Here is a 17,258-nt window from a genome sequence, read left to right as displayed (position 1 = left end):
TTACGAAAAATATCTTAAACCGCCGCGGGGGGGGGGGGGGACACACAAAAATAGGGGGGGCTGCAGGAAATACCCCCCCCCCATATCCCCCCCCCCCCCAAAAAAAAATCCAGGGGGTGCTGATGCTGCCCCCCCCCCCCCACCCTCCTCCCCCCAGGCTCTCAGCCCAGCTGGGGCCGGGGGCTGCTGGTTTGGGCCCCCCCCCCCGGGGAATGGCATGCGGGGGGGGGCTTTTTTTTTGGGGGGGGGGCACAGAGGGGGGTCGCCCCCCCACGTCACTGCAGGTCGCGGTCCTCGAGGTAGCGGTACTCGAAGGTGAAGCCCTCCTTCTTCCGCTGGCCCCACTTCTCGTAGTCGAAGTAGATGTAGGTGCCCTGGGGGGCGCGGGGGGGTCACCGGGGGGCCCCCACGGAAAAGATTTGGGGGGGGGGGTGAAGTTGGGGGGGGGGTGGGGAGGGGGGAAGGGAAAGGGTTGGGGGGAAAGGGGAGGGTTGGGGGGAAAGGGGGGGATTTTGGGGGGGGATTTTTTGGGGGGGGATTTTGGGGGGGGGGGGAGCTGGGGGTGCAGTGGGGGGATTTTGGGGAGGGGGGGGTTGGGGGGGCACAAAATGGGGGGCACGGAGGGGGGGAGTGGGGGATTTGGGGGGAAAAGGGGGAGGGTTTGGGGGAAAGGGGGATTTCTGGGGGGGGGGGAAGGTGGGGGGGGATTTTGGGGAGGGGGAGAATTTTGGGGGAAAAGGGGAGAATTTTGGGGAGGGGGGCCCTGGGGGTGCAGGGGGGGGGGGCATTTTGGGGAGGGGGGCACAAAATGGGGGGGGCGGGGAGGGGGACGGAGAGACGAGGTTTGGGGGAAAACGGGAGGATTTGGGGGAAAAAGGGACGCAGGGAAAAGGGGATATGGGGAAAAGGGGGGGGATTTTGGGGGGGGGGGGGGGGTGAGGGGGGGGGATTTTGGGGGGGGGGGATTCCCGGGGGGCCCCCACCTGCTCGAACTCGTCGGTGATGGTCTTGGGCTCCTCGTGCCGCTGGAACCACATCATGTACTTGGTGTGGAAGCGCCACGACTGCTTCTTCAGGGCCTTGGCCGCCAGGTACTGCGCCTTGGTGCCCTGGGGGGCAGCAGGGGCTCAGCACCCCCCTTTCGGGACCCCCGGACCCCCCGGGCCTGCCCCACACTTGGGGGGCACAGCCCCATAGATTGGGGCTGGAGGGAACAGGGAGACGTGCTACGGGGTGGGGGCCCCCAAAACCCCAAGGACACCCCCGGGGGGACCCCCCGACCCCAAAGACCCCCACACACCCCAAAGACCCCCCCACACCCCAAAGACCCCCCCCGACCCCAAAGACCCCCCCCCACGGGGATTTGTGCCCCCCAATAGGGATCCCCCCCCCCAAACCTGGGTTTCCCCCAGGAGCTGCTGGGGGCTGTGGGGTCGGGGGGGGGGTCAGAGGTTGAGGGGGGTCCGGGGGTCCCGGGGGGTCCGGGGGGTCCGGAGGGGGGGTCCCGGGGGGTCCGGGGCCCCCCGCGGTACCTCCAGGTAGTAGAAGATGAAGAAGAGCGTCTCGGTGGAGAGGCGCTGGTAGAACTCCACCGTGTCCGAGTGCGGGGGGGGGGCATCTGGTGGTGGTACGGGGGGGTCGGGCACGGGTTGCGGGGCAGGTACTGCCTGGGGGGGGGGGGGGGGGGGGGAATGGGGGAATTGGGGGAAAAAGGGGGGAATTGGGGGCAACAAGGGAACGGGGGGAAAAAGGGGGAGTGGGGAAAGGGGGGAGGGGGGAAGGGGGAAAATTGGGGGGAAAAAGGGGGAAATGGGGGGAAAAAGGGGGAAATGGGGGGAAAAGGGGGGGGAAATGGGGAAATGGGGGGGAAGGGGGGATTTGGGAAAAAAGGAGGAAATTGGGGGAAAAAGGGGGAAATAATTGGGAAAAAAACAGGGAAACAAAGAAATGGGGGGAAAAGGGAGAAATTGGGAAATCGGGGGAAAGGGGGAATGGGGGGAAAGGGGGAAAAGGGGGGAAAGAGGGGAAAAAAGGGAATTGGGAAATGGGGGAAATTGGGAAAAAGGGGGGAAAGGGGGATTTGGGAAAGGGGAAATTGGGGGAAAAAGGGGGAAATGGGGAAAAAAGGGGGATTTGGAGGGGAACGGGGGGAAAAAGGGGGAGTTTGGGAAAAAGGGGAAATATGGGAAATGGGGGAAAAAGAGGGAAATGGGGGGAAGGGGGGATTTGGGAAAAAAGGAGGAAATTGGGGGAAATAAGGGAATGAGGGGAAAAAGGGGGATTTTGGAAAGGGGGGAAAGGGGGGAATTGGGGGGGGGGGAAATGGGGGAAATTGGGAAAAAGGGGGGAAAGGAGGGAAAAAGGGAATTGGGAAATGGGGGGGAAGGGGGAAATTGGCAGAAAAAGGGGGGAATGGGGGGAAAAAGGAGAAATTGGGAAATGGGGGAAGTGGGGGTAAAAAGGGGGAAATTGGGAAACGGGGGGAAGAGGGAGGGAAAGGGGGAAATTGGGGGGAAAAAGGGGGAAAGGAAAGGGGAGGGAGAAGAAGGGGAAGAGAAAAAGGGAAAAAAAGGGAAAAAAATAAACGTGAAACACGCGGGGCACGAGGAGCCCGGGCCAGACCCCCAGGACCCCCCAAAATGCCCCCCCGACCCCAAAATGCCCCCCCCCCATTGATACCTGACCCTCTCGGAGTCGGAGGGGTGCGGCATGTGGTGCCAGGCGGCCTCCTCCCACCCCAAATCCCCCCCAAACCTCCCCCAAATCCTCCCAAAACCCCCTGTAACCCCCCAGGACCCCCAAAATGACCCCCCCGACCCCAAAATGCCCCCCCCGGCGATACCTGATCCTCTCGGAGTCGGAGGGGTGCGGCATGTGGTGCCAGGCATCCACATCCCACCCCAAACCTCCCCCAAATCCCCCCAAAACCCCCCATAACCCCCCATAACCCCCTGTAACCCCCCAGGACCCCCCAAGACCCCCCAGGTCCCCAAAATGCCCCCCCCCGACCCCAAAATGCCCCCCCGGCCCCCCAGCCCATACCTGATCCTCTCGGAGTCGGAGGGGTGCGGCATGTGGTGCCAAGCATCCACATCCCATCCCAAACCTCCCCCAAATCCCCCTCAAATCCCCCCAAGACCCCCCATAACCCCCTGGGACCCCCCCAGGACCCCTGCCCCCCCAGACCCCAAAATGCCCCCCCCCCCAAAATGCCCCCCCGGCCCCCCCAGCCCATACCTGATCCTCTCGGAGTCGGAGGGGTGCGGCATGCGGTGCCAGGCATCCACATCCCATCCCAAATCCCCCCAAACCTCCCCCAAACCCCCCCAAAACCCCCCGTAACCCCCCAAGACCCCCCTGGGACCCCCCCAGGACCCCAAAATGCCCCCCCGACCCCAAAATGCCCCCCGGCCCATACCTGATCCTCTCGGAGTCGGAGGGGTGCGGCATGTGGTGCCAAGCATCCACATCCCATCCCAAACCTCCCCCAAATCCCCTCAAATCCCCCCAAGACCCCCTGTAACCCCCAGGACCCCCAGGACCCCCAAAATGCCCCCGACCCCAAAATGCCCCCCCGGCCCGATACCTGATCCTCTCGGAGTCGGAGGGGTGCGGCATGTGGTGCCAGGCGGCCTCCTCCCATGGCCTGCTGGTAGAGCTGCTCCTTGGAGAGGGGCACGGGCCCCAGCGGGCAAAATCCCCCAGCGACAGCGGGATGCTCACCTCCCCCGACCCCAAAATGCCCCCCCCATTGATACCTGATCCTCTCGGAGTCGGAGGGCGGCGGCGGGTGCCAGGCGGCCTCCTCCATGGCCTGCTGGCAGCAGCTGCTCCTTGGGGGGGGACGGGAGCGGGCAGACCCCCAGCGACAGCGGGGATGCTCACCTCCGCCAGCCCCAGCCCCCCCGGGGGGGGGGCGGCGGGGGGCCGGGGGCGCCGGGCAGCAGCAGCTCTGGGGGGGGGACGGGGGGGGGTGAGGGGCAGGGGGGCCCCCCTGGTTTTTTTTGGGGGGGGACGGGGGGGGGGGGTGAGGGACTTGGGGGCCCCCCCGGGGTTTTTTTTTTGGGGGGGGGGGGGGGCGCCGGGCAGCAGCAGCTCTGGGGGGGGCTGGGGGGCCCCCGGGATTTTGGGGGGGGGGGGGGGTGAGGGAGATGGGGGGCCCCCCTGGGGTGTTTTTTTGGGGGGGGGGTGGGGGGCCAAGGGAGCAAGGGGGACCCCCTGGGGTGGTCTGGGGGGGGGGGGGTTTTGGGGGGGGGGCGCCAGGCAGCAGCAGCTCGGGGGGACCCCGGGGTAGTTTTGGGAGGGGGGTTGGGGGAGCAGCAGCTCGGGGAGGGGTACGGTGGGGGGTCAGGGGGCTGGGGCCCCCCCGGGGTTTTTGGGGGGGGGGCAGGGGGAGGTGAGGGAGCCAGGCCCCCCCTGCGGAGGTTTTGGGGGGGCTGGGGGTGGTGGCCCCCCCCTCCAGGTGGTTTTTTTTGGGGGGGGGGCCGCAGGGGCAGCAGCTCGGGGGGGGGGGGGCGAGGGAGCCGGGGGCCCCCCCGCGGGGTTTTGGGGGGCCGGGGGGGGCCTTACCGCGCTCGGGGAGGTGCAGGGGGGACGGCGTCGTCCAAGCCGGAGCCGATGGCGGCGCGCTCGGCCATGGACTTGAGGGTGCCCAGGGGCTCCGGGGGCTGGGGGCGATAATAAATGGGGGGGGGGGCGATAATAAATGGGGGGGGGGCGATAATAAATGGGGGGGGGGGGCAAAAAAGGGGGTGGGGGGGGGGGGTGGGGGGGAGTTGGGGGGGAGTTGGGGGGGGGGGGAGTTGGGGGGGGGGGGAAATGGGGGCAAATGGGGGGCAAAATGGGGGGTGGGGGGTAAAAGGGGGGGTACGGGGGTAAAATGGGGGCAGAAAGGGGGGGCAGAAAGGGGGCAGAAAGGGGGGCAGAAAGGGGGGGTACGGGGGGGTGAGGGAGGGAATAGGGGGTAAAATGGGGGGCAGAAAGGGGGGTGGGGGGAATGGGGGGAAACGGGCAAATGGGGGGCAAAAAGTGGGTGGGGGGTATGGGGGGGTAAAATGGGGGTGGGGGGGTTGAGGGGGGGTACGGGGGGTGAGATGGGAAATGGTCAAATTGGGGGGTCAGGGGCAAACGGGGGGTCAGGGGGCAATTAGGACAAGGGGTTTAATGGGGGGTGATTGGGGTGGGGGGGTAAGAGAGGAGGGGGGCAGGAGTTAAAAGGGGGGGCACGAGTCAAGGGGGGCACAGAAATTGGGGGGGGGGAAGAAAAATTGGGGGGGGGGAAGGCAAGAGATGGGGGGGACGGGAAGCCAGAAATTAAGGGGGGGCGGCACAAAATTGGGGGGGGGGGGGCACAAAAATCAGGGGGAGCGGTGATAGAAAGGGGGGCAAAAGGGGGGGGCAAAAAGGGGGAGACAAAAAGGGGGGGGACAAACATCAGCAAGGAGCAGGAGAAGCAGCCCCCCCCCCCAGTGTGCCCCCCCTTCCCCAGTAACCCCCCCCCCCAATTAAGGGCCCCTCCCTCACCTTGATCTCCGGGGTGGTGCTGAACGGGGGGGCCGTTGAGCAGCGGCTGCGCCCCCTTGGGCTCGGCGAAGCTGGGGGTGGGCGAGCTGGGGGGGGGTTGGCGCCCAGCGGCACCAGCAGGCCGGGGCCCCCCCCCACCGCCGAGCTGGGGGGCGCGGGGGGCCGCTGGGCTCCTTCCTGGGGGGGGGGGGGGGAGAGAAAAAGGGGGGGGGGAGAATTGGGGAGGGGGGAGAAAAAATTGGGGGAGAAAGAGGAAAAATGGGGAGATAAAATTGGGGGGGGGGGCAAGAAAATTGGGGAGAGAAAAAAAATTTGGGGGGGGGGGAAATGGGGAGAAAAAGGAAAATGGGGGGAGGAAAAATGGGGAGAAAAAGGAAAAAAGGGGGGAGATAAAAAATGGAGAAAAAAATTGGGGGGGGAGAAAAAATGGGGGGGAAATTTGGGGAGAAAAGATTGGGGAGAAAAATGAAAAATGGGGGGGGAATGGGGGGGGTTAAAAAATTGGGGAGAAAAAGGAAAAATGGGAGAAAAAAATTGGGGGGTAGAGAAAAAATGGGGAGAAAGAGGAAAAATGAGAGAAAAATTGGGGGGGGGGGATAAATTGGGGGAAGGGGAGAAAACGGGGGGGGGGAAAAAAGGGGGGGGGGTGAGTTTCTGTGGGGTCCACAAATATTGGGGGGGGCACAAAGAGGGCAGCCCCAGGGCCCCCCCCCCACTAATTACGGGGGTTATTAATTGTTCTGCCCCCCCCATCCCAAATTATGCCCCCCCCTCAATCAGGATGTGCTAATTAAATTAATTGGGACCCACCCCCCCCCCCCCAGGCAAAAATTCCTTATGGGGTCGCATTACACCCCCCCCCCCCAATTAAAATAACCTAATTAGGGGTCGTGGGGGGGGCGGGGTTGTGCCCCCCCCCAGGTACTCACGGGGCCGCGCTGTGGCTGGGCGGGGGGGGCAGGGGCTGGGCGCCCCCCCCAGCGATGGCTCCGCGGAGCTGTCGGCGACCACCGAGCTGTAACCTGGGGGGGGGGGGTCAGAAATGGGGGGGGGGGGTCAGAAATGGGGGGGTTAATGGGTTGGGGGGGTTGGGGGGGTCAGAAATGGTTTGGGGGGGGGTCAGAAAGGATCGGGGGGTCAGAATTGTTTGGGGGGGTCAGAAATGGGGGGGGGGCAGAATTGTTTGGGGGGTTGGAAGTGTTTTGGGGGGTCAGAAATGGGGGAGACAAAAATGGGGGGGTCAGAAATGTTTGGGGGGGTCAGAAAATGTTTGGGGGGGTCGGGGGTTCAGAAATGGGGGGGTCAGAAAATGTTTGGGGGGTCAGAAAATGTTTGGGGGGGGCGGGGGGTTCAGAAATGGGGGGTAAAAATAGGGGGGTCAAAAATGGTTTGGGGGGGTCAGAAATGGAAGGGGGGTTAAAAATGGTTGGGGGGGTCAGAATTGTTTGGGGGGGGTCAGAAATTTTTGGGGGGGTCAGAAATGGGGGGGTAAAAATAGGGGGTTAAAAATGGTTTGGGGGGGTCAGAAAGGATCGGGGGGGTCAGAAATTTTTGGGGGGTTCAGAAACGGAAGGGGGTTAAAAACGGTTGGGGGGGGTCAGAAATGGTTGGGGGGGTTAACAGGATGGGGGGGGTCTTTGGGTGGGGGTCACCCCCCCCCCCCCCCTACTCACTGGTGGCCCCGTTCTGCTTGCCGGCGCTCTGCTGGGCGCTGGGGGCCGGGGCTGGGCGGCGCTGGGGGGGGCCGGGGGGCCACGGCCTGGGCGTAGGGGGTGGGGGTGCCGGGGGGGGGGTGCGCGGAGCCCCCCGGCCCCCCCCCCAACCCCCGCGCGCCGCCCCCCCGGCTACGGCAGGGCCCCCCCCCGGAGCCGCTCCCAGCGCCGCCGCCGCCGCCCCCCCCGAGGCCGTGCCCCCCCCGTTGTTGGGGCCGTTCCCCAGGGGGGGGTGGGCGCGGGGGGCCCAGCGGGAAGCTGGGGGCGGCGGCGGCGGGGGGGGCGCGTGGTGGGGGGGGCGTGGAGCCCCTTGGAGCCGTTCTTGGCCGGAGACTGCGGGGAGAAAAATTTGGGGGGGGGGGGGGTTATTAGGAAACACCCCCCATCCAGTGACCCCCACCCCACCCCGTGACCCCCCCAGACCCCCTATGACCCCCGGACCCCCCCCGGTGCGTGCCCCCCCCGTACCTGGCTGACCTCGCTGTCGGTGGAGCGCCCCCGCTTCTTGTCGTCCTCCGAGTTCTCCTGGGGGGGCACACAAGGGAGGTGGGGGGGGGGGTTATTTTGGGGGGAAATTGAGGGGTTTTGGGAAAATTGGGGGGGTTGGGGGCGGAATGGGGGGGTTGGGGGGAATTGGAGGGGGTTGGGGGGGGGGAATCGGGGGGGGTTTGGGGGGGTTGGGGGGCATTTTGGGGGAAATATGGGGTTTTGGGGGGTTGAGGGGGAACTGGGGGGGCGTTTTGGGGAATTTGGGGGGAATGGGAAGGTTTGGGGGGGGGGGAAATTGGGGCATTTTGGGGGTGGGGGCGGTGAGGGGGTTGGAGGGAATTGGGGGGCGTTTGGGGAATTGGGGGGTTTGGGGGGGGGGGGGGGGGTTTGGGGGGGTTGAGGGGGAATTGGGGGGCGTTTTGGGGGAATTTGGGGGGAATGGGAAGGTTTGGGGGAAATTGGGGGGGGGGGGTGGGGGCATTTTGGGGGAATTGGGGGCGGTGAGGGGGAAATAGGGGAATCGGGGGGGCGTTTAGGGGGAATTGGGGACGTTTGGGGGGTTTGGGGGGGGGGTGGGGGGGGGGAATTGGGGGAGTTGGGGGGGGTGGGGGGGGGGGTGTTTGGGGGCATTTTGGGGGGAATGGGAAGGTTTGGGGGGTTGGGGGGGGGGGGCGTTTGGGGGGAATTTGGGGGGGGGGGCGGTGAGGGGGGGGGGGGAATCGGGGGGCGTTTGGGGGGAATTGGGGACGTTTGGGGGGGATTGAGGGGGAATTGGGGGGGGGGGTTGGGGGGAATGGGAAGGTTTTGGGGAAATTGGGGGCATTTTGGGGGGGGGGGGGGGTGAGGGGGAAATGGGGGAATCGGGGCATTTTGGGGGCAATTGGGGGGGGTTGGGGGGAAATACGGGGCTTTGGGGGGGCTGAGGGGGAATTGGGGGGGAATGGGAAGGTTTGGGGGAAATTGGGGGCATTTTGGGGGAATTGGGGGGGGTTGGAGGGGGAAATTGGGGGAATCGGGGGGTGTTTTGGGGGAATTCAGGGCGTTTGGGGGAATTAGGGGGTATTTTCAGGGGGGTGGGGGAAATCGGGGGTGTTTTGGGGGGAAATTGGAGGAAATTGGGAGAGGATTATCAGGGAAATGGGGAGAATTGGGAAGTTTTGGGGGAACTTAGGGAGGAATTGGGGGAAATTAGAGGATAAAGGGGGGAAAGGAGGAGATCTGGGGGAAACTGGGGGGAAAACCGGGAAGTTTGGGGCCGGGGATGGAGGAGGCGATTTTGGGGGGTGGGGATCATAAAAATGGGGGAATTAGGAGGTTTTGGGGGAATTTCGGGAGGATTTGGGGGAAAATTAGAGGATGAAGAGAGGGAAAATGAGGAGATCTGGGGGGAAAATGAGGAGATCTGGGGGAAAACCGGGAAGTTTGGGGATGGGGATCAGGGTGACGACTCGGGGGGGGGGAATATCAGGAAAATGGGGAGAATTAGGAGATTTTGGGAGGTTTTTGGGGGAACTTAGGGAGGAAGTTTGGAGGAAATTAGAGGATAAAGGGGGGAAATGAGAAGATCTGGGGGGAAAAAGGGGGAAAAAGGGGGGAAAACCGGGAAGTTTGGGGCTGGGGATCGGGGTGACGACTCGGAGGGGGAACATCAGGAAAATGGGGAGAATTAGGAGGTTTTGGGGAGGTTTTTGGGGGAACTTAGGGAGGAAGTTAGAGGAAATTAGAGGATAAAGGGGAGATAAATGAGGATTTCTGGGGGGAAAAAGGGGGAAAACCGGGAAGTTTGGGGCCGGGGATTGGGGTGACGACTCGGGGGGATGTGGGGGAGACTCGGGGGGTTTCGGGGCCCCCTCACCGTGGTGCAGTTGGCAGGGCTGGGCGGGATGGGGGAGCTGGAGGTGGTGGAGGTGGGCGTGCTGCTCGACTGGTTGAAGATCTCGTCCTCCATGTGGCTGTGGCTGGGCGGGGACGTGGCCACCAGCGCCTGCGCTGCAGGACGGGACGGGGGCACGTCAGCACCCCCTTCGCAGAAAACCCCAAAACCTCCCCAAAACCCCAGAGCCGTCCCAAAAGCCCCCAAAGCCACCCCAAAAAGCCCCCAGAGCTGCCCCCAAAGCCCCCAGAGCCGCCCCAAAAGCCCCAAAACCAAAGACCCCCAAAAGCCACCCCAAAGACCCCCCAAAACCCCAAAACCAAAAGCCTCAAAACCAAAACCAAAAACCCCAAAGGCAACCCAAAAGCTCCCCAAAAACCCCCAAAACCCTCTCTTACGAATGTCCTCGAGGTCCAGGTCGTCGTAGAGGAACTTGTTCTCCTCCAAGTCCAGAAACCCCAAAGCCAAAAGCCCCCAAAGCCGCCCCAAAGCCACCCCAAAAGCTGCCCCAAAGCCGCCCCAAAAGCCCCCAAAACCCCCAAGCCCCCCAACCCCCCTTACGAATGTCCTCGAGGTCCAGGTCGTCGTAGAGGAACTTGTTCTCCTCCAAGTCCAAAAACCCCAAAGCCAAAAACCCCCAAAGCCGCCCCAAGACCCCCAAAGCCACCCCAAATGCCCCCTAAAAGCCGCCCCAAAAGCCCCCTAAAAGCCCCCAAGCCCCCCAAACCCCCCCTTACGAATGTCCTCGAGGTTCCGTTCGTCGTAGAGGAACTCGTTCTCCTCCAAGTCCAAAAGCCCCAAAGCCAAAAAGCCGCCCCAAAGCCGCCCCAAACGCCCCCTAAAAGCCTCCAACACCCCCAAAACCCTTCCAAGCCCCCCAAACCCCCCCTACGAATGTCCTCGAGGTCCAGGTCGTCGCAGAGGCACTCGTTCTCCTCCAAGTCCAGAAAGCCCCAAAGCCAAAAGACCCCAAAGCCGCCCCAAACACCCCTTACGAATGTCCTCGAGGTCCCCAAGCTCTTCCAAGTCCAAAAGCCCAAAAGCCGCCCCAAGACCCCCAAAGCCGCCCCAAACGCCCCCTAAAAGCCCCAAACGCCCCCCAAAACCCCCCCCTTACAAATGTCCTCGAGGTCCAGGTCGTCGCAGAGGAACTCGTTCTCCTCCAAGTCCAAAAGCCCCAAAGCCAAAAAGCCCCCAAAGCCGCCCCAAGACCCCCAAAGCCACCCCAAAAGCCCCCAAAGCCACCCCAAACGCCCCTAAAAGCCCCAAACGCCCCCCCCAGCCCCCCCCAAACCCCCCCCTTACGAATGTCCTCGAGGTCCAGGTCGTCGTAGAGGAACTCTTTCTCCTCCAAGTCCAAAACCCCAAAGCCAAAAGCCCCCAAAGCCGCCCCAAACCCCCTCTCTAAACGCCCCCCAAACCCCCCAAAACCACCTCCCAGCCCCCCCAAACCCCCCTTACGAATGTCCTCGAGGTCCAGGTCGTCGTAGAGGAACTCGTTCTCCTCGAAGTCGGGGTCCTGCGAGGAGTCCACGTAGTACTCGACGTCGTCCTTGATCTTGCGGATGGCGTCCACCAGGATGGAGTCGTTGTCCAGCATGCGCAGGATGGTCTCCAGCATCCGCACGTGGTACCGGTGCTTCTCGATGTGCCGCTTCAGCCCCTCGATGCGGTCCTGCTTCTGCAGGGGGGGCGGTTTTAGGGCCGGGGGGGCCGGGGGCAATCCTAGCCCCCCCCCCCAGCCAAGGGGTTTTCGGGGCGGGCTCACGTCTTTGTCGCCTTTTTTCTTGCGGGTCTGCACCGACAGCGACTCCACCTCGCTCTCGAACTGATCCACCTGCATGTTGAGGGTGTCGATGGTGTTCTGGGGGGGGGGGGATAAAAACGGGGGGGGTTAATTAAAGTACGGGGGGTGATTAAAATGGGGGGGGCATGAAAGTGGGAGGGGGGTGAATGAATGTGGGAGGGGGTCATGAAACTGTAGGGGGTTAATAAAAGTGTAGGGGGTGCATAAAGGTGGGGGAAGTTACTTAAAATGGGGGGGTTAATTAACGTACGGGGGGGTGATTAAAATGGGGGGGTCATAAACGTGGGAGGGGGGTGAATAAATTTGGGGGGGTCATGAAAAGAGTACGGAGTTAATAAAAGAGAAGGGGATTAGTAAAAGTGGGGGGGTTCATAAAGGTGGGGGAAATTGTTTAAAATGGGGGGTTAATTAAAGTACGGGGGGTGATTAAAATGGGGGGTCATAAACGTGGGGGGGGGGTGAATGAATTTGGGGGGTTATTAAAAGAGTAGGGAGTTCATAGAAGTGTAAGGGGTTAATAAAACTGGGGGTTCATAAAGGTGGGGGAAATTACTTAAAACGGGGGGGTTAATTAAAGTACGGGGGGTAATTAAAACGGGGGGTCATAAAAGTGTGGAGGGGTGGTGTGAATGAATATGGGGGGTTCATAAAACTGCGCGGAGTTAATAAAAGAGTAGGGGATTAATAAAAGTGGGGGGTGCATAAAGGTGGGGGAAATTACTTAAAATGGGGGGAATAATTAAGGTACGGGGGGGTGATTAAAATGGGGGGGTCACAGAAGTGTGGGGGGGTGAATAAATGCGGGGAGGGGTTCATGAAAGTGTAGGGGGTTAAATAAAATGGGGGGGGTTGACTAAAATGAGGGGGTTAATAAAAGCGGACGGGGGGGTGAACAAATGGGGGGGTTCATGAAAGTGTAGGGGGTTAATTAAAATGGGGGGGGGTTAAGAAAAGTGGGGGGGTTCATAAAAGCAGGAGGGTTAATTAAAGCCAGGGGGCTAAAAAGAGAGGGGGGTTAACTAAGCTGGTGGGGGGTTAGTTAAAATGGGAGGGGGCTAATAAAAGTTGGGGGGATAATTAAAATGGGGGTTAATTAAAATTGGGGGTGTTCATTAAAATGAAAGGAGTGAATAAAAATGGCAGAGGATTAATAAAAGCGGGGAAGAGTTAATTAAAATGGGAAGGGATTAATTAAAATTGAGGGGGGGTCATTAAAATGGGGGGTTAATAAGACTGGGGGGGGCGGTTAATAAAAGGAGGGCGTTTTTTAATAGAAATGGGAAGGGGTTAATAAAAGTGGTGGGGGTTTAATTGAAACGGGGGGTGTTAATTAAAGCGGGGGGGGGGTTAATTAAAGGGGGGGGGGTTAATTAAAGTGGGGGGGGGGGGCTCTGCGGCCCCCCGGCTCACCGTCAGCCACTGGCCGACCTCCTCCTTCTCCTTCTGGGCCGGGTCGACCTTCTGCGCCAGCCCCAGCCCCTCCTTGGAGTACGCCTTCGTCTTCGTCTCGCGCTCCACCACCTTGAACCTCTCCATTTGCTGCGGGGGGGCCGTCAGAAGGCGTGCCCCCCCCCACAACACCCCCAAATTACCCCGGAGCCCCCCCCCCGTTTTTAATACCCCCCCCCGGTACCGTCTCGATCAGCTTGCGGTTGTCGATGAGCTGCCGCTTGTCCTTGATCTCGTTGGACGCCACCCACGTCTTGATCTGGTCCCTCAGCCTCTGCGGGGGGGGGTTAATTAATTATTTTGGGGGTTAATTAATTAATTTGGGGGGGGTCCCTAAATTTTGGGACCCCCCGGGTCGTTTTCAGGGGGTTTCCCCCCTTACCTGCAGCTTTTTGATCTCCTTCTTGAGGTCGGCCTCGTACTTCTCCTTCTGGTTGGCGTTGGCCGCATTGTGGAGCTGGGGGGAGCAAAAAAATGGGGAGGGGGGGCAAAAAAATGGGGGGGGGGCACAAATGGGTGAGGGGGGGACACAAATGGGGGTGGGGGGGGATTTTGGGGGGGGGGGGGGATTTTGGGGGGGGGGGAGCCCCCCGTTACCTTCTGCCAGATGTCCTCGAACTGCTCCACGCCCTCCGACACCTTCTTCAGGCAGCGGTCGATCTCGCCTGGGGAGGGACAGAGCGGGGGCCCCCCCTCGTTAGGACGCCCCCAATTAGGGTAATTAACCCCCCCATCAGGTTAATTACCCCCTTCATTAAGTTAATTACCGCCTCGTTAGGGCAATTAGCCCCTCGTTAGGGTAATTAAACCCCCCTTACCTTGCAGCTTCCTCTTGTCTGCCATGGTGGGGCCTAGCGGGGGCTCTCGGCATCACTTCGGGGGGGCACCTCTGCGGGACAGCGCGTCAGAGACCCCCCCGGCCCCTATAGCACCTATAGGTGCCCCCCCCAGCCCCTATAGCACCCATAGATCCCCATCTTGTCCCCCCAGCCCCTAAAGCGCCCATAGGTGCCACCCCACAGCTCCTATAGCACCTATAGGTGCCCCCCCCCGGTCCTTATAGCACCCATAGGTCCCCATCCCCCCCAGCCCCTATAGCACCCATAGGTCCCCGTCCCGTCCCCCCAGCCCCTAAAGCACCCATAGGTGCCCCCCGCAGCCCCTATAGCACCTATAGGTGCCCCCCCCCGGTCCTTATCGCACCCATAGGTCCCCATCCCATCCACCCCAGCCCCTAAAGCACCCATAGGTGCTCCCCCAGCCCCTATAGCACCTATAGGTGCCCCCTTCCCCAGTCCTTATAGCACCCATAGGTCCCCGTCCCACCCCCCCAGCCCCTATAGCACCCATAGGTATCCAACCACACCACACCCCTGGCTCCTATAGCACCTATAGGTGCCCCCCTGCTCCTTATAGCATCCATAGGTGCCCCCCCAGCCCTGATAGCGCCCATAGATGCCCCCCACCCCCGGCCCCTACAGTGCCCATAGGTGCCACCCCCGGCTCCTACAGCACCTATAGATGCCCCCCCATGCCCTTACAGTGCCCATAGATGCCCACCTCTCCCCCCGGGGGTCTGCCCCTATGGGGTCCGTACATTCCCGCAGCCCCCGCAGCACTGGGTGCTGCGGCTATAGGGGGTGGACACCTATAGAACCCCCCCAAATCCTCCCCATCCCTATAAGAACTGTCCCTATAGCTCCTATAGGTTCCCCTGATCCCCCTCTCCCCATCCCTATAGGCTCTCCCCTCTACAGGTACCCCCCTGACCCTATAGGCCCACCCCTATAGCTGCCCCCCAGCCCTATAGGCTCTCCCCTATAGGTACCTCTCTCCCCTATCCCTATAGGTTCCCCCATCCCTATAAGTATCTCCTCCCCTCTCCTGTCCCTATACACCTGCCCCTATAGGTTCCCCCCACTCCGTCCCTATAGGCCTGCCCCTTTAGCTGCCCCCCGGCCCTATAGGTGCCTCTTCCCCCCCATCCCTACAGAACGGCCCCTATAGGCACCTCCCCCTCCAATCCTTATAGGCCTACCCCTATAGATCCACACCCTGCCCCTATAGGCCCACCCCCATGCGTCCCCCTTGCCCTATAGGCCTGCTCCTATAGGTTCCCCCCATCCCTATAGTTGACCCCCCTGCCCTATACGTACCTCCCCCCAACCCCTACAGTTACTCCCCCACCCCTATACGTACCTCCCCCCTATAGACCCACCCCCCTGCCCCTATAGGTGCCTCCCCCACCCCCACCCCTATAGCTACCCCCCCCATCCCTACAGGTACCCCCTCACCCCTATAGATGCCCCCCCCCCCCAATCCCTATAGGTAACTCTCCACCCCCAAGGCCTGCCTCCCCCACCTCTATAGGTGCCCCCCATCCCTACAGGTGCCCCCCTGCCCCTATAGCCCCCCCGTAGCTGCCCCCCCACCCCTATAGGTGCCAACCCCATCCCCCTTTAGCCCCCCCATCGCTTCCCTCCCCCCTGCCCCTATAGGAGCCCCTCCCCCTCCCTATAGGTACCTCCCCCACCCCTCCCACCCCTATAGCTTCCCCCGCCCCTATAGGTGCCCCTATAGACCCCCACCCCCACCCCCCGCCCCTATAGGTGCCCCTCCCCCTCCCTATAGGCGCCTCCCCCTCCCCATAACCCCACCCCCTCCCCCTACAGCCCCTCCCCCTCCCCCTATAGCCCCCCCGCCCCCTATAGAGCCCCTCCCCCACCCCCCGGTCCCCACAGGGCCCCTCCCCCACCCCCTCCCCCCCTCCCCGTGGCCTTCCCCTCCCCCCCGCCCCTCCCCCACCCCCGCCCCTCACCGGAGGCTCCTGGGGGGCCCGGACCCGGCGGGGGGGTCGCCTCCCGCCGCCTGTCGCGCCGACTATCGCGACAGCGCCGCCGCTCGCTCCGCTCGCCGCCCCCTCCCCCTCTGGCGCCGCCGCCTCCGTCTCCGCGGCATCCAAGATGGCGGCGGGCGCCCTGCGTCCGCCTCTACCGCCCCGGCGGCCGGGCCCGCCCCCGCGCCGCGCGCCCGTTGGTCTAGACGCGCGTCAGTCACGCGACGCCGCGCGCCGATTGGTGGAGGGGGGAAGGCGGGGAGAGGGCCCGCGAGGCCCCGCCTCCGCGCCGAGCTGTCAGTCAAGGCCGATCTGCTCGCCCATTGGCTGAGCGGAAGGGCCGTCAACGCTCCGCGGTGTTTATGGAGGGAGAGGGCGGGGCGAGGCCGAGGACACGCCTACCGCGATGCGAGAGCCCGCCCCGCCCGCAAGGAACGCTTCCTATTGGTCAGCAGCGCCGTCACTCAAGACGCAAGGGGAGTCTCGCCTCCCCATTGGCCGAACCCTTCCGCGGAGGGCGGGGAGGCGCCAACGGCTTCCCCGCTTCCCTATAGGCTGAAGCGTCGGGCGGGAGAACCAATGGCGGCGGGCCGCACGGAAGGGGGCGTGGCAAGGGTGCCAATCAAAGAAGGGACGGCCTATCAGGAGGGCGAGCGGGCGAAAGGGCCCGCCCCCTCGGGGGGCGTGGCCATGCGGGCTGGAGGGGCGGGGCCAGGCGGGCTGCGGGGGAAGGCCGGGGGGGGGGGGGGGGGGCCCCCTCCTCGGGGGGGGGGGGGGTCTTCAGGACCCCCCCAAACCCCCCCCCAGGAGGCGAGGGGGCCCCAAAAGAGGCCCCACACCCCCCCATAAGCGCCCCCCCCCCCCCCAAAAAACAGGCTCCAGCCCCCCCCCCAGGGGATGCCCCCCCCCAAAACAGGCCCCAGCCCCCCTATTCCCCCCCCCAAGAAAATCGAGCTGCCCCCCCCCCCCCCGTGCCCCCCCCCCAGTACAGGCTCCAGACGCCCCCCCCCCCATGGCAGCCCCCCCCCCAAAAGGGGACCCCCCCCAAAAAAGCTCCAGCCCCCCCAAGTGCACCCCCCCCAAAACCAGGTTCCAGGCCCCCCCCTGCCCCCCCCACTAAGCTCCAGACCCCCCCAGTAACTGCCCCCCCCCCCAAAACAGGCTCCAGACCCCCCCCCCAGTGCCCCCACCCAATAAGTGCCCCCCCCCCCCCACCAGGCTCTGTGCCCCCCCAAATAAGTGCCCCCCCAAACAGGCTCCAGCCCACCCCCAATAAGTGCCCACCCCCCCAAAAATAGGCTCCAGGCCCCCCCAACAAGTGCCCCCCCTCCCCAAATAAGCATCCCCACCCCCCATAACAGGCTCCAGACCCCCCCGGTGCCCCCCCCCAAACAGGCTCCAGCCCCCTCCAATAAATGCCCCCCCATAAGTCCCCCCACCCAAAACAGGCTCCAGAACCCCCCCAATTAAGTACCACCCCAATTAGGTTTCCCCCCAAGCAAGCTCCAGCCCCCCCAGTAAGTGCCCCCCCAATAAGTGCCCCCCCACCAGGCTCCAGACCCCTCCCAA

General features: G+C 63.5%; 1 protein-coding gene across 1 annotated transcript; it reads right to left on the bottom strand.

Annotated features, from left to right (window-relative positions):
• Positions 1–219: 219 nt before the first annotated feature.
• Positions 220–15,844, bottom strand: CNOT3 (CCR4-NOT transcription complex subunit 3). Its single transcript, XM_066989451.1, is given in 25 exon segments — positions 220–374; positions 984–1,109; positions 1,533–1,613; positions 1,616–1,667; positions 3,587–3,639; positions 3,641–3,814; positions 3,886–3,952; positions 4,570–4,667; positions 5,524–5,548; positions 5,550–5,617; positions 5,620–5,652; positions 5,654–5,700; positions 6,453–6,545; positions 7,197–7,323; positions 7,434–7,568; positions 7,704–7,760; positions 9,580–9,713; positions 11,059–11,278; positions 11,366–11,461; positions 12,815–12,943; positions 13,038–13,127; positions 13,236–13,310; positions 13,451–13,518; positions 13,672–13,742; positions 15,672–15,844. Coding segments are annotated over 24 exon segments (2,172 nt in total). The 5' UTR covers positions 13,697–13,742; positions 15,672–15,844; the 3' UTR covers positions 220–275.
• Between the last annotated feature and the right edge of the window lie 1,414 nt (positions 15,845–17,258).

Source organism: Anser cygnoides, unplaced genomic scaffold (genome assembly GCF_040182565.1).
Source record: "Anser cygnoides isolate HZ-2024a breed goose unplaced genomic scaffold, Taihu_goose_T2T_genome scaffold_44_1, whole genome shotgun sequence".
NCBI classification, from domain to species: domain Eukaryota; kingdom Metazoa; phylum Chordata; class Aves; order Anseriformes; family Anatidae; genus Anser; species Anser cygnoides.
This window is presented reverse-complemented; position numbering and strand designations above follow the sequence as displayed.